The sequence below is a fragment of the Mytilus edulis genome, chromosome 2 (genome assembly GCF_963676685.1).
Source record: "Mytilus edulis chromosome 2, xbMytEdul2.2, whole genome shotgun sequence".
Classification (NCBI taxonomy): domain Eukaryota; kingdom Metazoa; phylum Mollusca; class Bivalvia; order Mytilida; family Mytilidae; genus Mytilus; species Mytilus edulis.
In genome coordinates this window covers 4688391-4710741 of record NC_092345.1, presented here as the reverse complement: position 1 = coordinate 4710741, position 22351 = coordinate 4688391, and the positions used below count along the sequence as shown (strand labels likewise).

Here is a 22351-nt window from a genome sequence, read left to right as displayed (position 1 = left end):
GCAACCCAAGGAAAAAAAAAACACAACTAGAGGTTAACATATGACCTTCAACATTAGAATCATGGTTTCTCAGTCACAGAGAACATATCATGCATGTTAAACAACCAAAGGCAACAGAATTTCATTCTTTATTTATAACAATTGTTTCAAAGTACATTAAATCTTAACTCCTATGACGAGATTTCAATGTTATATAATACTTCTTGTATTTGAGTTTTAATAACAATGTAACTCGATGAAATATTCATACTGCTTTTACGGTACTTGTGTTATATTTTGAACAGAAAATCAAAATACAAGATATTTCTGGAGTGAATTACTCTTAGGTTCTTTAAAAATGCCATAATTACACTGTTTACAATGTTTGTATGAATGACAAATAATTTTTAATTCATGCAAAATAAACTATGGTTCATTATCCTATATGAATATTTTCTTTTTGTCCTAAACATAGAATGTTATATCATATTTCAACAATAGATCCAATTCAGAGATATTGCAATTTAATATGAAAACAATTTATGCGTTTTTACTAACATGGCAGCATTCTATACATTTATGGATTTGTTTCACAAATGTTTAATTGATTGTAACTCGCTGCATTTTCCATTCTATATCATTGCATATTGAGATGCAGCATAACAATTTCTAAATGCTTACTATGGTTTTCATGCCAGCCAGATATCAATCCATTCAACAAATAGAGTTGACATTTTCCTTCTAGTTTATGAGAAAAGAACCAGATTGTGGAAACTTGAAATTGAGAATGAACCATGAAAATGAGGTCAAGGTCAATAATATTACCCTGTCCTTTAAGCAGGATTTTTTAATATCTATTACAAATCCATAACAACTTATCGACAAAAAAATATTTCCTTAAAGAAACAGTAAATACTGTCTTACTTCCAAGTTTGTTTACATTTCCTTTCATCATGGTTTTAATATCCTCGCACTTGAGCTGTGAGGTAACCAAAGTATGAATGAGTTTTCTCCTGGTTAATGTCACATCATACAAAAAAGATAATGCAGAAATAGAGTACTGATTCAGGCAATAATTTAATAGCAGTATATTTCTGAGAATTTTGTCTTTTAAGAAAGTCCCATGTACTCATAGTGTATACATGTAGTAAAACTTAACCATTCAAAATAACTTCCACATTTTTAAAAATTTGAAGAATCATATGGCTTAAAGCAACAGATGATATTTAATATCAAGCTTTTATATTATACTCCTAATCCTAACTCTTGTTCCCACAATTTAAAACTAATCACTATCAAGCTGCTAGGCTGACCAAATATAAATTCATTCTGTTCTGTTACATACCCAAGAAATGTGTGACACAAACAATTTTTAAACAAACCGACAGACGGATGGACTGTCAAGGTGCAATCAAATATACCCCACTCATATAGTGGCCATGTTAATTTTGACTTAATCTTTGTGTTGAAGACCTATAATGGTTTACTTTTTACACATTATAAGTTAGATGGATCAGTTGTCTCATTGTCATTCATACCACATCTTCTTATATCTATCTACTCATATGGAAATGGAATTACTTTTCATAATTTGCAACTTAATATAAAAGGACAACTCTTAGAGCACCAAAAGCTATGTAGTTTAATTAACCCCTAGTTCTATTTTCTTCATCCAATAATTTAAAGATGGAACAACTCAATAAAATGTAAATAAGGTAGCTCTTTATTTATCCTGTCGTAAGTTCATACCAGTACTAATTCTACCATGAATCTGCCATCAAACATCTAAATAATGGATTAACTAGTCACCAATGTCACTTTACTGTTTCATAAATCAATTTATTCCAATATTTATGGAAAAGACACAATTTGTCCTTGCACATCACAGCAATCAGGCTGATTTAAAATTCATCAATCAATTTCTATTGTTTCTAACACTTCTCTGTATTTTTTTTCATTTAGGTTTTATTTCTGTGATTTTATAAGTTTAACAATCAACTTAATATTTATCTTGATAAAAGTGAAGATTATTCACTTATTTAAATTAAATTAAAGTTAGCTATTTTTTTCAAATATTATTTCCAATAAAATTTAAGTAAGGAAATGGTAAACTTTATGAGTCATCAAATTTATGTTATACACAGCTACTTAAAAGTAGAAGCAAGCTTTTGGGTAGATTTGTTTTAAATATTGCTACCAGTGGATAGCATTTGCTTGCAATCATGAATGTACAAATGTATGTTGTGTTTTTTTTAATATAAAACTTCACACAATAGCCTCACATGATTGCTGTCTAATAACCAAAAACAATGAAATCCTTTAAAAAGGTTAATATTATGTAATTGTTCTTAATCATTTCTAAAACTTCTTTATTTAAGTTCTTTAAAAATATCTGATATTTGAAAACAAAGAAATTTAAATACAGCGCAAGCATGCAATAACTTCGACAACAGCAACCTTAGAAAAAGTTCAACTTCAATAAGAAAACAATCAATATTGCATTGGAACAGTTCCATGTATAGATTCAGATTCAATAGTTTATTAAAGTCTCACCACTTGTATATCATTATACATTCCAATATAATTTAATTTTGGATGTAACGCGTCTTCTGATTGGCTGACGTTTTTTTGTTATGAGCCCATAGACATAATTAAGTCATGTGACCGTGACGTCATCAACGTTTTTTCATGGTGTTCTACGGTTTAAAATGGAATTTAGAATTAAATTATAAGAAAGGACTGTAATATTTTTTCTGTCTATTCGAAATAACATAAAAAATGTGGTGCACAGTTAAATAACCCGCTACGCGCGTTATTCAGTGTGCACCAAATTTTTTATGTTATTTCTTCATAGACAGAAACAAGAATGTGTCCCCAGTACACGAATGCCCCACTCGCACTATCATTTTCTATGTTCAGTGGACCGTGAAATTGGGGTAAACCCTCTAATTTGGCATTAAAATTAGAAAGATCATATCATAGGGAACATGTATACTAAGTTTGAAGTCGATTGGACTTCAACTTCATCAAAAACTACCTTGACCAAAAACTTTAACCTGAAGCGGGACAGAAGGACGAACGGACGAACGAACGAACAGACGGACGGACGCACAGACCAGAAAACATAATGCCCCTCTACTATCGTAGGTGGGGCATAAAAATATTACAGTCATTCCTTAAATACATATAAAACATTGCGTATAACACTATATATATCCATTAAGTTAAAAAAATTCTTATAAGAGCGTGAAACCTGGCCACCAACAACATATTTGTAAGTTTATAGAACCTTAAAACATTTAATATGGTCAAAATCCAAATTTGGCATATATACTAACTAACTTGGTCAAAAACTTTAACCTAATACTTGACAGACAAACTAGCAAAAAGATGAAAGAATGAATAGATGAATCAAGAGACGAAAAATAATACCTCCTTTACTGTCGAAATCACATCATAAAAATATAAACTTAATCAGTGACTTTAGTTTCACATTTTTTTTGGGGGAAATAATATCTAGTTGGGCTTTGACGCCTGTACAAACTTAATAATACTGTTACAGTACATGTATATCTTTTATCAACTACTTTAACTTTCACTTTTCCTGAATAAGCCCAAATATAAACATTGCAAAGGTTTATTAGTAACAAAGAGAATTTCTTATGTAATTTTTCTACAATGTACCCATATAAATATAAGAATAACATCATTATAACTAATGTATTGTTAAATGTTTGAGAAATAAATTAAATAAACATTAACATTTAGGCATTACAACAAAACTGAGCAACAATTGTAACCGTATAAAACAGATTGAAATTTAACAATAAAAAGATAAAATAAATTTGTTTACACTACAAAGCAGTTATAGATGCCTTACAAATGTATTAATTGGGTAATTGGTTTATTATTTGGACATACTCTATACTTGACAAATAAATCTAAGTTTCTGTGGCTTATAACTAAATGTTGTTAAAATCAATACAGGAGTTACTAGTAACATTAATAAGTTAATGCTATATAAATTCATTACAGGACCAAACACATGTTGCTTAGCAGTTGCGATATTGATTAGATGTTTTTTTTAATCTGTCCATTAAAACAAAATCTTTCTTACATTAGGAATGTCTTATATTGCAATCTCAGGTTATCAACTTTTGAACCTGAAGAAGATTTATTAGACAAGATGAATTATTCAGGTCTGTGAATAACAAAGAAGAAAGTGCAAGTCTTTAAAGGAAGACATTTATATATACTGATGTCCATATAATATATGCCAATTTATAGAATCTTTGTTTTGGTATGAATTCATCTTTAAAAATCACTAATAATATGAAAAAAAAAGAACAAAAATTGCGGGTGCACAATTTCATTAATTGATGAAAAATCTGTGAAGTTCTTGGTGGATTTTTTTTCATATAAATACTCCAAAAGGTCATGAAAAATTAGAAAAAAAATATGACATATTGGTAAGGACAAAAATGGCATCTATAACAGCATTGTAAGCATTGTAAAATGTTGGCATTGGAATTTTTTCTTATATAACAAAATTCCGATGCTAGCTTAGCAATCCCAATGAAATGTTACATCAATAAGAGATTTAAGTCTCATCTAAATCTTTTGAGAATACACATGAGCCTTTTCAGAGATTTTCAACATTTTAAAAAAAATCAAACTTGTTCAAAATCTTTTTTTTCAGAATTTTGAAAACTGTACAGAAAAGTTATCAAGTACAGTTTAGTCTGTCAAGATTTTCTGATTAAGAGATTGGAAACTTTCCATATTTCATAATTCCACTATTTACAAGTCTTGCACAATTGGTCCATTCCCAATGATATGTTTGTTAAATCTCATTTGTTTCGCTTTTAACATGTAACAGAAATAACAAAACAATACTGCCGTCACTGATAATAATCAAAATCAAATAGATTGCATTTCCTATTTCTGATATCTCAAAGATATATACAGGTAACTTAGTAAAATTCAAGCATGTCAACCATCTAATTGATTTTCCCTCCTCATTGACAAGTTTATGCTTTTAATTTGCATTGTAAGACAAGAAATGAAAAATTCATTTCATATTTTTTGCAAATTATTTTTTCCATTAAAAATAAATTGATTGAGATAAGTGATGAGAAAATGAAGTAAATTATACAGATGATTAAGCAACAGAAAAATAAGAATAAAATCTGTAAATAGTGGGTGTATTTGATAGACAAAAACATATTGAGTATGCATGGTATATCAAAGTACAAAAAAAGTGTTAGGATTGCCAATGAGACAACTCTCCACAAGAGAGCAAAAACATATTGAATATGCATGGTATACCAAAGTACAAAAAAAAGTGTTAGGATTGCCAATGAGACAACTTTCCACATGAGAGCAAAAAAAATATTGAATATGCTTGGTATATCAAAGTACAAAAAAAAAGTGTTAGGATTGCCAATGAGACAACTCTCCACAAGAGAGCAAAAACATATTGAATATGCATGGTATATCAAAGTACAAAAAAAAGAGTTAGGATTGCCTATGAGACAACTCTCCACAAGAGGAGACAACTCTCCACAAGAGAGCAAAAAACATAAAAGTTAACAACTATAGATCACTGCTTTTAACATTGAGAAAAACCTATACCACATTATAAGCTATAAAAGGCCCCACAACACTATAAACAAGTATGTTTCTATAGTACACGGATGCCCCAATCCCACTATAATTTTCTATGTTCAGTGGACCGTAAAATTGGGGTCAAAAATCTAATTTGGCATTTAAATAAGAAAGATCATATCAAAGGGAACATGTGTTCCAAGTTTCAAATTGATTGGACTCAACTCAATCAATAAACAGCTGAGCTGCTCCATGAGCACATGATACGCCCATCATCTTGTATGTAATATTTTATACAATAATCAAGAACAGTTTCTGAGATACGGCACCACATGTGAAAACCCCCCTTTTTTGACAAAAAACTCAATAACTCTAAAATAAAATTTTGAATCATCACCAAAAAGTATACAGATCTTAAGATTAATATAACTAAGAAGTGTGTAAAGTTTTGAGCATTAATAATAAATCGTTTTTGACATCCAGCGAGACATGTGAACCCCCCCCCCCCCCCTTTCTTTTTAAAAAAAAATCAATATAACATAAAATTTTCAATCATCACCAAAAAGTGTACAGATCTTTAGATTAATATAACTAGAACACACCCGCGAAATCGCGGGTATTCAGAGCGTAGTTTAAAGTATGTAAAGTGTTGTTGGAAGAATTTTGTAAAATATTGAATGACTGGAGAATTTCAGCAAAAGTATCATAAGTCATATGAGGTTATTTGGGACAGGAAAATGCTTTTTTTTTTATCCCTCCTCCTTTATTTCCAAAATTCCAAATTTTTGGTTTTCTATCAATTTCAATATGAACATAGTTTTCATTTAGTATGTTATGAACATTTAAGTAAGGAGCCTGTAATTCAGTGGTTGCCGTTTGTTTATGTGTTACATATTTGTTTTTCGTTCACTTTTTGTACATAAATAAGGCAGCTAGTTTTCTGGTTTGAATTGTTTTACATTGTCAGTTCGAGGCCTTTTGAAGCTGAGTATGCGGTATGGGCTTTGCTCGTTGTTGAAGGTCGTACGGTGACCTATAGTTGTTAATTTCTGTGTCATATTGGTCTCTTGTGGAGAGTTGTCTCAACATGGCAATCATACCACATCTTCTTTTTTTTGTAATCAATGAATTTTGTAAAAGATTTAATGACTGGAGAATTTCAGAAAAGGTATCAAAAGTTCACATGAATATTTTTAGCGCTTATCTGTATATTATGAACATTCATTAATTACTATATAAGTATAGTGTATTTACTTTCAATTATAAGTTAACTAATCGATCCATGGTGGTCATTGATATAGTATACAGACTCTCTCTATTTAATAAACTCTGTGACCGCCGTGGATAGTAAACTTGAAAATGATAGCAGACATGGCAGATAGAATTCTGAAAATACACTTTATTCTTTGTATATGTATGTTCAAAGTATACAGAAAAACGCAAACCGGAAGTCTAATCTGACTTAAAATTTTGTCCAAAGACGGGACAATATCCGGATGCCTTTTTTCTCGTTTTTCTCCCAAAATAACTCAATCTGAATAATCATATGAATGGATGACAAATGCGACTATGCAATGTACATATAGGACACAGAGGCGTGTTGATTAATTTATTGTGGAAAGGAGAGAAGCGACACCAAAAATGAGGTCTTCTCGTTTAATAGTATAGATAAAGAAGTGTGTAAAGTTTAAGCAATAATCATAAACGTTTTTTGCGATACGGTGTGACATGTGAAAAAAACCCACCTATGTTTTAGTTACAAAGTCCTGTAACTCAAAAAGTTTTAACCTTATTTTCACCAAAATGTATACAGATCGTTTGACCATTATAAGAAACAACTGTATTAGGTTTCATGGAATTTGGATAAGTGGTTCTCAAGTTACGGTGAAACATGTTTATGCCGGACAGACAGACAGACTGACGCCAGACATTTGTTTACCATAATACGACACAGTGTCAAAATTTCGATTGGCGTATAAAAACTACCTCAACCAAAAACTTTAACCTGAAGCTGGACAGATAGACAAACTGACGGACAGACAAATCAATCTCACAGCAAGACAAGAACTAACTTAAAACTTATTTCAATCTCAATTTCTCATGTTTCTAGTAAATACATTTTTACATAAGATCAGACTGAATATTTCTTTCTTTAGAAATATTAGTTAAGAAATCATTTATCATTAACAGAAAGTTAGTTATATAATTTTGCACTTGAAATCAATAATTGTTCACTGTTTCATTTGTTTCAAATGAATTTCTCGTTTTTAATCATGAAATGTCATTTATTTGACTTAATGAGTTATGAATCATGAAATACAAGGGATTAGCTTAGAAAAATTTATCATTTATTTCAATGTGCATTTTTGGCAAGATTTAGATAAGAATAACTCCAACATTAGGAAAATAGTTTTATGTTAGAAAAACTATTAGGCTCAATAGATGTAACCATGAATATACTAAAATTATATCATAGCTTATGATGCGGGACACAACTTGATACAACAGCAGAAGTCGATACCTGAACAGTTCACTACAATCAAGCTTGATACGGGTTCAAAATTTAAATATTTTACACACCATAGGTTTCTGACACATAATGAATGTTGTCAAAGAATGGGAAAATTTTAAATTTGACTGTTACCTATTACGGTCCAATATCCAAAATCTAAATGCACAGTAAGATTAAGCATTTCCAAGTACACCAGATTCTTATTCATTTATTTATTAAAGGACAATTCATTTAGCTAAGTTCTTCAAGTTCCTTCATAAAAATAATATATATACAGCACTCTGAAAATTAATTCAAACAGAATAATTATTTTTTCAAAAAAGTACAAACGGATTAGACACAAGTTTTTCAAACCGTGTATAATAAAGAGGAATCCAAAAATTGATCAACATGTATAGGTATGTAGAACCTATACTAACCTGTATAATTTTAAAGCTAAAGTTTGAATGAATATTTATCTACTTTGAATGTTTTCAGAAATTTCCAGAAAAAAATGTCAAATTACCTTGAAAACACACCCTTTGACCCATGCAGCAAATGAATAATAATTACATTTTATCTGAAAGCTTTTAAACCATCGCATAAAAAAAAATATCAAACTGTATTCAATATTTTGCCCCAGTTATTTTAACAATAGAAAGCAAAGGCAATAACCAATGTATAAATAAAATTTCAACATTTTCTATCTCAAGTATTATTAATCTTTAATACTTTCCTTCATAACTGTGTGAAATAAAATCATTAGAAATCATCTTGTCCTAAATGATTAGATCATGAAAACTAAACGTTTCTGAAATTTCTTATTCTCATTATGCTCTTTAAAATTGCAAGATTTTGTTTTAGTAAATATTGGTTGACATTTTTTTCCTATAAGTCCCACTATAATGATATGTAACAAGACTCCAACATCAAGACATTAGCTACTGACTAGTTGGAGGTTGAGAAATAAACAAAATGATGTCAGAAATTTGAGATTCTGTTGGTCATCATAATGATCTTTGACATTACACATTCACTACATGTATACTTTTCATTATTTTTCTTGTATTTTTCTCTATTCTTTAATTTTTGTTTGCTCTTTATTCTGTACTTTATTTTCTCTTCTGTTGAAGCCCACAGAGGCGGATTTAGGGGGGGTATTGGACCGGGCCCCCCTTTTCTGGGAAAAATTTGGTTGCTTATATAGGGAATCACTGAAGCATGACCGGAGCGGCCCCACACTTAGGCAGTCAACAGGCCCCCACTTATGAAAATTTCTGGATCCGCCACTGCCCCATGATCAAAACCCTCATGCATCTACTTTTTGTACAGCAACAACATATTTCATTCAAATAAGTGTAACCAAAATTTACTATGCAAGAATTTATCATATTGCACTAGTGCAAATAAATAAGCTTCAAATTAACAACATCATCTGACAGTGACAAAAATATGCATTTGTATAATTATAAGGAGATATATATGTGGAATGATAATGTCAACCATTCACCACTGTGACCAGAGTAAACATTTCGTCAAGCCTTCGTCTACATGTACAATTATAAGGTTATATAATTAGCATGAATATTATTGATATCCCTCATAGAATATATATTGCACTAGTATCTTCGTGCATTATAAGAATCAACGCACAATGTATCTGTCTTGTGTATTTGTTCCGTACCATATGAGTATTTGGACCATACGCGTATGGTCATGACCATATGGGTATATACTCATATGACCATACGCGTATGGTCAGGGTAATTAACACTATGTAACACTCTGTTACAGTTTACTTTTAAACTTATAAACTATTCATATGGTATGAGTAGATAGCCGTGTGTATTGGTTAGTGCATCGGACTACTAACATAAAGGTTCCTGGTTTGATTCCCGTTTGGGATGAAAATTTCAGGAACTCAATTTTCAGCTCTTCCTTGACACCATCTGTGAGTGAGGTCTTGAGAAAACGATGATAGTCTGTCGGATCCACTATAAATAAGTATGCTTAAACTATGACAGTTCATTAAATTTTATTATTATATAATAATAAAAATTAGCTAAATAAGAATTAGAAGTTTCACATAGTTAATTTTATTTTATTTTACTATAATTGCGAAAACTAGGATAAACGCATTTTATACTGATGGTCATTACCGATTTTTTTTATTACGATTGACTCATAAAACTAGAGGCTCTAAAGAGCCTGTGTCGCTCACCTAGGTCTATGTGAATATTAAACAAAGGAAGCAGATGGATTCATGACAAAATTGTGTTTTGGTGCTGGTGATGTGTTTGTACGTCTTACTTTACTGAACATTCTTGCTGCTTACAGTTATCTCTATCTATAATGAACTTGGCCCAGTAGTTTCAGTGGAAAATGTTTGTAAAAATTTACAAATTTTATAAAAATTGTTAAAAATTGACTATAAAGGACAATAACTCCTTAGGGGGTCAATCGACCATTTCAGTCATGTTGACTTATTTGTAAATCTTACTTTGCTGTACATTATTGCTGTTTACAGTTTATCTCTATCTATAATAATATTCAAGATAATAACCCAAAACAGTAAAATTACCTTAAAATTACCAATTTAGGGGCAGCAACCCAACAACGGGTTGTCCGATTCATCTGAATATTTCAGGGCAGATAGATTTTGACCTGATTAACAATTTTACACCTGTCAGATTTGCTCTAAATGCTTTGGTTTTTGAGTTATAAGCCAAAAACTGCATTTTACCCCTATGTTCTATTTTTAGCCATGGTGGCCATCTTGGTTGAATGGCCGGGTCACCGGACACATTTTTTAAACTAGATACCCCAAAGATGATTGTGGCCAAGTTTGGATTAATTTGGCCATGTAGTTTCAGAGGAGAAGATTTTTGTAAAAGATTACTAAGATTTACGAAAAATGGTTAAAAATTGACTATAAAGGGCAATAACTCCTAAAGGGGTCAACTGACCATTTTGGTCATGTTGACTTATTTGTTAATCTAACTTTGCTGAACATTATTGCTGTTTACAGTTTATCTCTATCTATAATAATATACAAGATAATAACCAAAAGCAGTAAAATTTCCTTAAAATTACTAATTCAGGGGCAGCAACCTATCAACGGGTAGTCCTATTCATCTCAACTGAACTGTTACAAAAGATTTGAAGGCACTAGAAAGTAACACAGTTTATTTAATTTGTCTTTTGAGTATGGTGTACTGCAGTCATGTTACGGTATTTGAGATCTACGCAGCTGCAAAAAGGCTGGCTTTGCACTCGCAAACAAAAGGTTAAATGAAAAGGATCGTGCACGACAAAGACTTGAAAATGAAAAACTAGAGGCTCTAAAGAGCCTGTGTCGCTCACCTTGGTCTATGTGCATATTAAACAAAGAACACAAATGGATTCATGACAAAATTGTATTTTGGTGATGGTGATGTGTTTGAAGTTCTTACTTTACTGAACATTCTTGCTTCTTACAATTATATCTATAATGAACTTTGCCCATTAGTAACAGAGAAAAATATTTGGTAAAAATTTACATAAATTTACCAAATTAATGAAAATTGTTAAAAATTGACTATAAAGGGCAATAACTCCTTAAGGGGTCAATTGACCATTTAGGTCATGTGGACTTATTTGTAGATCTTACTTTGATGAACATTATCGCTGTTTACAGTTTATCGCTATCTATAATAGTATTCAAGATAATAACCAAAAACAGCAAAATTTCTTTAAAAATTACCAATTGGAGGGCAGCAACCCAATAACCAGTTGTCCTATTCATTTGAATATTTCAGGGCAGATATATATTGACTTAATTAACAATTTAACTCCTTGTCAGATTTCCTCTAAATGATTTGGGTTTCAGAGTTATAGGCAAAAAACTACATTTTACCCCTGTTCTATTTTTAGCCGTGGTGGCCATCTTGGTTGGATGGCCAGGTCATCGGACACATTTTTCAAACAAGGTACCTCAAAGATGACTGTGGCCAGGTTTGAATTAATTTGGCCCAGTAGTTTCAGAGGAGAAGATTTTTGTAAAAGATAACTAAGATTTACGAAAAATGGTTAAAAATTGACTATAAAGGGCAATAACTCCTAAAGGGGTCAACTGACCATTTCGGTCATGTTGACTTATTTGTAAATCTTACTTTGATGAACATTATTGCTGTTTACAGTTGATCTCTATCTATAATAATATTCAAGATAATAACCAAAAACAGCAAAATTTCCTCAAAATTACCAATTCAGGGGCAGCAACCCAACAACAGGTTGACCGATTCATCTGAAAATTTCAGGGCAGATAGATCTTGACCTGACAAACATTTTTACTCCATGTCAGAGTTCCTCTAAATGTTTTGGTTTTTGAGTTATAAGCCATAAACTGCATTTTACCCCTATGTTCTATTTTTAGCCGTGGCGGCCATCTTGGTTGGTTGACCAGGTCACGCCACACATTTTTTAAACTAGATACCCCAAAGATAATTGTGGCCAACTTTGGATTAATTTGGCCCATTAGTTTCAGAGGAGAAGATTTTTGTAAAAGATTACTTAGATTTATGAAAAATGGTTAAAAATTGACTATAAAGGGCAATAACTCCTTAAGGGGTCAACTGACCATTTTGGTCATGTTGACTTATTTGTAAATCTAACTTTGCTGAACATTATTCCTGTTTACAGTTTATCTCTATCTATAATAATATTCAAGATAATAACCAAAAACGGCAAAAATTTCCTCAAAATTACCAATTCAGGGGCAGCAACCCAACAACAGGTTGACCGATTCATCTGAAAATTTCAGGGCAGATAGATCTTGACCTGATAAACATTTTTACCCCACATCAGATTTGCTCTAAATGCTTTGGTTTTTGAGTTATAAGCCAAAAACTGCATTTTACCCCTATGTTCTATTTTTAGCCGTGGCGGCCATCTTGATTGGTTGACCGGGTCACGCCACACATTTTTTAAACTAGATACCCCAAAGATAATTGTGGCCAAGTTTGGATTAATTTGGCCCAGTAGTTTCAGAGGAGAAGATTTTTGTAAAAGATTACTTATATTTATGAAAAATGGTTAAAAATTGACTATAAAGGGCAATAACTCCTAAAGGGGTCAACTGACCATTTCGGTCATGTTGACTTATTTGTAAATCTAACTTTGCCGAACATTATTGCTGTTTACAGTTTATCTCTATCTATAATAATATTCAAGATAATAACCAAAAACAGCAAAATTTCCTCAAAATGACCAATTCAGGGGCAGCAACCCAACAACGGGTTGACCGATTCATCTGAAAATTTCAGGGCAGATAGATCTTGACCTGATAAACATATTTACCCCATGTCAGATTTCCTCTAAATGCTTTGGTTTTTGAGTTATAAGCCAAAAACTGCATTTTACCCCTATGTTCTATTTTTAGCCGTGGCGGCCATCTTGGTTGGTTGACCGGGTCACGCCACACATTTTTTAAACTAGATACCCCAATGATGATTGTGGCCAAGTTTGGTTCAATTTGGCCCAGTAGTTTCAGAGGAGAAGATTTTTGTAAAAGTTAACGACGACGGACGACGGACGACGGACGACAGACGACGGACGACGACGACGCCGGACGCCGGACGCAAAGTGATGGGAAAAGCTCACTTGGCCCTTCGGGCCAGGTGAGCTAAAAAGCTATGTTCTGTGTGGAAGTAAATGTCACCCCTAGCCTACATACAAGAATGTAATTAGAGATGAAAACTAACTATGTCATCAATGTTTAATTTTAACGTAGTATTTGAATTATAAAAAGAATACACTGTCATGTAAGTAAACCATCATTGTTTTTTTAGATAAAGTTTTTGTATTATTGAAACTTTTAAATGTAATTAAAACTAGAGGCTCTTAAGAGCCTGTATCGCTCACCTGATTCTACATGGGTTTTTGAAATCATATAAAAAAAGATAAATTTGGCTACAAAGTAACAACACTTGGCAATCACCTCATTAAGAAAGGAACATTCATGCTATGTTTGCTTTCATTCAATTCAGTGGTTTTCTAAAAGAAGACATTTGTATGTTTTTGTAATAGGGTAGTTTTTGTATTTAAAGTTTTTATGTCAATTTTTGGAAAAGATTTTGTTTTGATATTGTTAAAAGTAAAATTGTAAAATCATTATGTCAGGTAAATTTTGTTCTGTCAGCATGTAACTAATTACTTAATTAGGCAAAGTAATATAATTAGTTTTATCTTTTAATTACCTTAATTAAATTGACACTAATCTTAGTTTTTACCTTGGTCAGTTTTGTAGTAAATTTTGATTACTCAAATTACATAGATTTAAAGTTAGTAATACTCGTCATAATTTGAGTTCTTATTAGAAATGCTATAAATCGTACAGTCAACTTTTTGAAAATATTGAAGTCACAATGTAGTCATGATGTAGTCGTCAGTGTAGTCTTGTCGGTGTGATCCAGATAGGAGTGCTTCAAAAGCCAACCAGGCTCAGCTTCTCAGGAGAAACCTGTACTCAAAAGACAGCTCAATACAACTGTAACTGCTCAAGCCAGACAACTTTAACTTGGAATATTTCGAACATTTTGGACTTTAAACTTATACTGTGAATGAATTAGTGAAATAAGTGACTTTATTATTTGGAGCATTTTGACTTTATTAGTTTGTAAATTGTTTTGGCATCATTATTATTATTTGGACTAGTTACTATATAAAATTGTTACAACTTGCTGCTTGCTTTATAGTTTTGCCTGCCATTGCTTAAGTCTTGTGAAAGACTGACCCCCTGTACCTTGGGTTGTGCATGTTAGATAGTCCCCCTTAAACTCAACGTGTATTGGCTCTTGGTGACAGAATTCCCATTGGGTCCTATGTTCAAGATGTTAAACTAAGTTCCCGGCTGGCAGCCATCTTGGTTAATGGATCAGCTACAAAGTAGCAATACCTGGTTAGCATGCCATAAGGAACATTCATGCTATGTATGACTTTATTCCATTCAGTGGTTCTCTAAAAGAAGCCATTTGTATGTATTTCCCTTTGGGTCCTATGTTAAACTACGTCATCCGCTGGTGGCCGTCTTGGATGATGGATTGGCTACAAAGTAACAACACTTGGTCAGCACCTCATAAGGAACATTCACGCTATGTTTGGTTTTATTCCATTCAGTGGTTCTCTAAAAGAAGTTATTTGTATGCATTTCCAATAGGGTCCTATGTTAAACTAAATACCCTGTTGGCGGCCATCTTGGATGATGGATCGGCTACAATTTTAGTAACAACTCTTGGTCAGCACCTCATAAGGAACATTCATACTATGTTTTGTTTCATTCCATTCAGTGATTCTCTAAAAGAAGTCATTTGTATGCATTTCCCATAGAGTCCTATGTTAAACTAAGTCCCCCACTGGCGACCATCTTTAATGATGGATCAGCTACATAGTAACAACACTTTGTCAGCACCTCATAAGGAACATTCATGCCATGTTTGGTTTCATTCCATTCAGTGGTTCTCTAAAATAAGTTATTTATATGCATTTCCCATAGGGTCCTATGTTAAACTAAGTCCCCCGCTGGCGGCCATCTTGAATGATGGATCAGCTACAAAGTAACAACACTTAGTCAACACCTCATAAAGAATTCATGCCATGTTTGGTTTCATTCCATTCAGTGGTTCTCTAAAAGAAGTCCTTTGTATGCATTTCCCATAGAGTCCTATATTAAATTAAGTCCCATGCTGGTGGCCATCTTGGATGATGGATCGGCTACAAAGTAACAACACTTGGTCAGCACCTCATAAGGAACATTCATGCCATGTTTGGTCTTATTCCATTGAGTGGTTCCCATAAGTTCAAAATGTAAAAATTTAACGCCGACGAAAGACGACGCCGGACGCCAAGTGACCAGGTGAGCTAAAAATAGCTGAATCCATCTTATGTCAACTTTGCCTGAGGGAGGAAACTTCATGTTGTGAGTGACAAAAGGGTGCATTGACAACACTTCCCTATTGAGTGTGACAATAAAAGTGTAACTAAAAATTGTGATATATTTCCTTGTTCATTTGTTGTTCAGTACAAAATAGTTTTAAACTCTCAATATTTTGTTTCACCTTTAAAAAGAATTTGCAAAGTAACAATAGTATTGATGTCTTTGTAAGCTTAATTTCTAAGTTATTCAAATGCTTCCTCAAACAATCACATCATCATTAATCTGATAAACTCAGGTAACTGAAAAATTGACGGTTTACACATATTTATTGTCACAGTTTCTTGTATTAAAAGAAGAATTCAATAAGTGGCAGGGACTGGATAGATGTTATATTCTTGTGAATAAATTTTCATTAGAAATATGAAATTTCATTTAAGGAACCCAAAATTGACAAATCTTATAAATAATTGTTATATGTATCCATGCATTGCCTAAGTTGAAAATAACATACAATCGCTCAATACCTTTTCCTATGTCAACTTTGTGAAAAAAATCTAAAGTTTTTAACTGGAAATACTTTAACTATCACCTTGTGATCTGCCCATCAAGTTAATTTATTTTACCTATTTAAATTGTGTACAGGTATTTTCTTTTTCGGTCAAAGATAGAATGTCAGTTTTTTCAATATACAATGTAATATGTAAATTTTGAACTGTAAAATTGGGGTAGATTTGTATCAGGAGGTATTCACAAATACAATATTTTAAGTTTAAATGTGTTACGCTTTATGAATAATTTCAAGGTTACTCAGTGTTCTGTGGAAACATTCATTTTCCTGGTCCACAGCACTCGGAAAATACGTGATCATTTAACTTTTAGAAAATCAAAATTTCTGAATATCATTCTCATCACTTATTTTGTCACAGTTTTGAATCCTTCAGAATGAAGACTTTACTCACATTATAAGACTGTTTAATATTCATGCTGGTGGAAGAAGTGTCTTCTTAATAACAATTGGAAATGATATTCGTACAGAAACAGCTTGAAGACTTGTTCCATATTAGCCATTATATGCACATCTAGACATATGAGGTGAAGAAACAGAATAACAAGTGCAGATCAAAATATACATGGCACAAAATCTTATAGTATGTCAACTTTGTGAAAAGTCAAAAGAAATTAAATGGAAATGCTTTAATTGTGACCTTGTTCTATGCCAAAAATGTGCCAGCATACATTCTAAATTTAGTGGATCAGAGGAGCATTGTATTATTGATTTAAAACAAGTTGGAACCCCAGAAAATCTGGACATTATTCGAAAGTACCATCTTAAAAACATTTTCTGTTTAAATCATAAAAAAGAAAAGTGTTCTCTTTTCTGCAAGGATTGTAAAATTCCAGTGTGCTCGTTTTGTGTCATTAAACCCATCCATAAAGGTCATAATCTTGAGAAGCTAAGCACTGTATATAACACTCAGTTATCTGAACTCGAAGATATCAAACAATTGATTAAAGAAAACTTGTCTGGGCTCAGTAAAAGTGTGAGGGAAAGTGCCACTACAAGTGACAATTACAATGAAATAAAACAAAAAATCATCCAACGTGAAAGAGAAATAAAAGAGAAAGCAACCAAAGACGCTGCAATTCTTATAGATGAACTTGATAAACTTATAATACCAAGTAAAGATGCCTTCATGGAGGAGAAACAAAGGATTCAAGATAGAGAAATTAAGTTGAAGGAAACATACAATGAAGTTGATGCTGCATTAAATTCCCATCAACCAACAAGTGTTTTATCATCTATCAACAAAGTGGAGAAATGTTCACTGCTTAAGATGAATTTAAATAATATACCGCTGGAACAAAATTTCAAGTTCATAGTTCCAGATTTAAAAAGTATCAATTTTGGATCTGTAAAAAAATGTCCTATTCTCAAGGTCATTAAAACATATGAAACTAAAGTACCTTATATTATTAATCTCAAGAGTTTGAAGGATGGAACTTTAGTTTGTATTTATAAAGATAGTAAGCTCCAACCTTTTATAGGATACTGTGATGAACAAGGGGACAATTACATAATAACAAATGAAATCCATGCAACATGTTTCCCAGTTTTTTATTATATAGATATGACAATTACTGAAGATGATTTGATACTGATTGCTAATGGCAACGATCAATTAACATGTATGAAAGAACATGATAAAAAATTACAATTCTTTGAATTGAGTAATCTTTTTGAATTGAGTTATCTTCCTGAAGAACCTACCTATACATTTGGAAATGGAATACATTCATTTGACCAGACAATTCTACTTGGATTTGAGGAGTATGATGGGTTGGAGGAATATCCATGTCAGTTGGGTGGTGTCATGATATTCGATAAAAGTGGACATCACTTACAAACATTTATGAAAACAGAGGATGATTCTGACCTTTGTTGTTTATTAAAACAAAAAATAATGAAATTAACAACAAATACAAATGGGGATATAATTATCATGGATAAAAAAAACCTTTCAATTTTTGACTCAAACTTTAAATTAAAAAGGACTTATGAGGAACTCCATTCCCCAAATGACATAGTCACAACACCTAACGGACTGATCGTTGTGAGCGACACAAACTCGGTTGATGTTTTATCTATGGACGGGGACTGCCTCACCAGTATTGGAGAACTGGAAGGTATCAATCGTTCTACCTGTGTACATATTGATAAAAAAGGTCAATTGGTGATTGGGTGTAAAGGACAAGAAAATGAGAATGCAAAAGTTCATGTGGTTAAAATATGCAATTAATCTTATATATTTACTTCTTATAAATGATTGAATGAGAAATCAAATAAAAGGAAATTGCAGTTGAGCAGATATTCAATAAAAGTTTTGACAATAAAAATGTATTTATTTATACTATATTAATTTAATTTTGGATGTAACATGTCTTCTGATTGGCTGACGTTATTTTGTTATGAGCCCATAGACATAATTTAGTCATGTGACTGTGACGTCATCAACATTTTTTCATGGTTTTCTACGGTTTAAAATGGAATTTAGAATTAAATTATAAGAAATGACTGTAATATTTTTTCTGTCTATTCGAAATAACATAAACTAGAGGCTCTAAAGAGCCTGTGTCGCTCACCTTGGTCTATCATCATATGTGAATATTAAACAAAGGACGCAGATGGATTTATCACAAAATTGTGTTTTGATGATGGTGATGTGTTTGTACATCTTACTTTACTGAACATTCTTGCTGCTTACAATTATCTCTATCTATAATGAACTTGGCCCAGTAGTTTCAGTGGAAAATTGTTAAAAATTGACTGTAAAGGACAATAACTCCTTAGGGGGTCAATTGACCATTTCGGTCATGTTGACTTATTTGTAAATCATACTTTGCTGAACATAATGGCTGTACAGTTTATCTCTATCTATAATAATATTCTAGATAATAACCAAAAACAGCAAAATTTCCTTAAAATTACCAATTCAGGTGCAGCAACCCAACATCGGGTTGTCCGATATACCTGAAAATTTCAGGGCAGATAGATCTTGACCTTATTAACAATTTTACCCCATGTCAGATTTGCTCTAAATGCTTTGGTTTTTGAGTTTTAAGCCAAAAACTGCATTTTACCCCTATGTTCTTTTTTTAGCCGTGGCGGCCATCTTGGTTGGATGGTCGGGTCACTGGACACATTTTTTTAAACAAGATACCCCAAAGATGATTGTGGCCAAGTTTGGATTTATTTGGCCTAGTAGTTTCAGAGGAGAAGATTTTTGTAAAAGATAACTAAGATTTACGAAAAATTGTTAAAAATTGACTATAAAGAGCAATAACTCCTAAAGGGGTCAACTAATCATTTCGGTCATGTTGACTTATTTGTAAATCTTACTTTGCTGAACATTATTGCTCTTTACAGTTTATCTCTATCTATAATAATATTCAAGATATTAACCAACTAGAGGCTCTCAAGAGCCTGTGTCGCTCACCTTGGTCTATGTGCATATTATCAATGGACACAGATAAATTCATGACAAAATGGTGTTTTTGTGATGGTGATGTGTTTGTAGATCTTTCTTTACTGAACATTTTTGTTGCTACAAATATTTCTCTCTATAATGAACTTTGCCCAGTAATAACAGTGGAAAATATTTCCTAAAAACATGACGAAAAAGTTGTTAACAATTGACTATAAAGGGCAACAACTCCTTAAGGGATCAATTGAAAATTTTGGTCATGTTGACTTATTTGTAGATCTTATTTTGCTGAACATTATTGCTGTTTACAGTTTATCTCTATCTATAATAATATTCATGATAATAACCAAAATCTCCAAAATCTGCAAAATTTCCTTAAAATTACTAATTTGGGGGCAGCAACCCAACAACAGGTTGTCTGATTTGTCTGAAAATTTCAGGGCAGATAGATCTTGACCTGATCAACAATTTTACCTAGTCAGATTTGCTCTAAATGCTTTGGTGTCAGAGATATAAGCCAAAATCTTCATTTCCCCTCTATGTTCTATTTTAAGCCATGGCAGCCATCTTGGTTGGTTGGACGGGTCACGCCACACTATTTTTCAACTAAATACCCCAATAATGATTGTGGCCAAGTTTGGTTAAATTTGGTCCAGGAGTTTCAGAGGAGAAGATTTTTGTAAAAGATTACAAAAATTTACGAAAAATTGGTCAAAATGGACTATAAAGGGCAATAACTCCTTAAGGGGTCAACTGATAATTTTGGTCATGTTGACTTATTTGTAGATCTTACTTTGCTGAACATTATTGCTGTTTACGGTTTATCTCTATCTATAATAATATTCAAGATAATAATCAAAATCTGCAAAATTTCCTTCAAATTACTTATTTTGGGACAGCAACCCAATAACCAGTTGTCCTATTCATTTAAAAGTTTCAGAGCTGATAGATTTTCACTTGATTAACAATTTTACCCCGTCAGATTTGCTCTAAATGCTTTGGTTTCAGAGTTATAAGCCAAAATCTACATTTCACCCCTATGTTCTATTTTTAACCATAGCGGCCATCTTGGTTGGTTGGCCTGGTCACGCCACACATTTTTTAAACTAGATACCCCAAAGATGATTGTGGCCAAGTTTGGATTAATTTGGCCATGTAGTTTCAGAGGAGAAGATTTTTGTAATAGATTACTAAGATTTACGAACTAGAGGCTCTCAAGAGCCTGTGTCGCTCACCTGTTAATGTGTTTACTGATGTCGGCCATCTTCGTCGGTAGGCGGGGTCATTAGACACTTTTTTTAAAAATAGATACCCTAGTATTATGATTGTGGCCAAGTTTGGTTAAATTTGGCCAAGTCGTTTTAGAAAAGATTTTTATACAAGTTACAAAAATGACGAAAAGTTGTTCAATATTGACTATAAAGGGCAATAACTCCTTAAGGGGTCCTCTTACAATTTTGATCATGCTGACTTATTTGTAGATCTTACTTTGCTGAACATTATTGCTGTTTACAGTTTATCTCTATCTATAATAGTATTCAAGATAATAACCAAAAACTGCAAAATTTCCTTAAAATCACCAATTTTAGGGCAGCAACCCAACAACAGGTTGTCCGATTCAACTCAAAATTTGTGAGGGGATATATCTTATTCTGATGGACATTTAAATCTTGAAAGATTTGCCCTAAATGTCTTAGTTTCAAAGATATAAAGCAAAAACTGCATTTTACCACTATGTTCTAATTTTAGCCATGTCGGCCATTTTGTTTGGCAGGCTGGGTCATCGGACACATTTTTTAAACTATAAACCACAATGATAATTGTGGCCAAGTTTGGTTAAATTTGGCAAAGTAGTTTTGGAGAAGAAGATTTTTAGAAAAGTTACAAAAAATGACGAAAAGTTGTTAAAAATTGACTATAAAGGGCAATAACTCCTTAAGGGGTCAACTGACAATTTTGGTCATGTTGACTTATTTGTAGGTCTTACTTTGTTGAACATTATTGCTGTTTACAGTTTATCTCTATCTATAATAGTATTCAAGATAATAACCAAAAACTGCAAAATTTCCTTAAATTAACCATTTCACAGGCAGCAACCCAACAACAGGTTGTCCTATTCGTCTGAAAATTTCAATGCAGATAGATCTTGACCTGATCAACCATTTTACCCTTGTCAGATTTGCTCTAAGGGTGCTATAAACAGTTTCGTACTAAAAACTAGGGGTATTTCCCCAGTGAGATTTACATACTGATGGAATTCCCTGCTATTAATATACCACTAAATGAAAAAGTTGATTGTTTTTTATGTTCAATGTGAAAAACATATATTGAAATTCAATTAAAATGCCACTTTTGTCAAGATTTAAAAAAAAAAAAATG

At 32.2% G+C, this 22351-nt stretch overlaps 2 protein-coding genes across 5 annotated transcripts in view; one reads left to right on the top strand and one right to left on the bottom strand.

Annotated features, from left to right (window-relative positions):
• The window catches only part of LOC139510100 (neuronal calcium sensor 1-like), a 65274-nt gene that overhangs the window by 29748 nt on the left and 13175 nt on the right, over positions 1–22351 (bottom strand). The gene's annotated exons all lie outside the window — the stretch shown is intronic.
• Positions 16240–18868, top strand: LOC139511275 (uncharacterized). The gene is made up of 2 exons (XM_071297884.1): positions 16240–16254; positions 17120–18868. Exons 1-2 carry the CDS (start codon positions 16240–16242, stop codon positions 18785–18787), a joined length of 1683 nt encoding a protein of 560 aa, XP_071153985.1. The 3' UTR covers positions 18788–18868.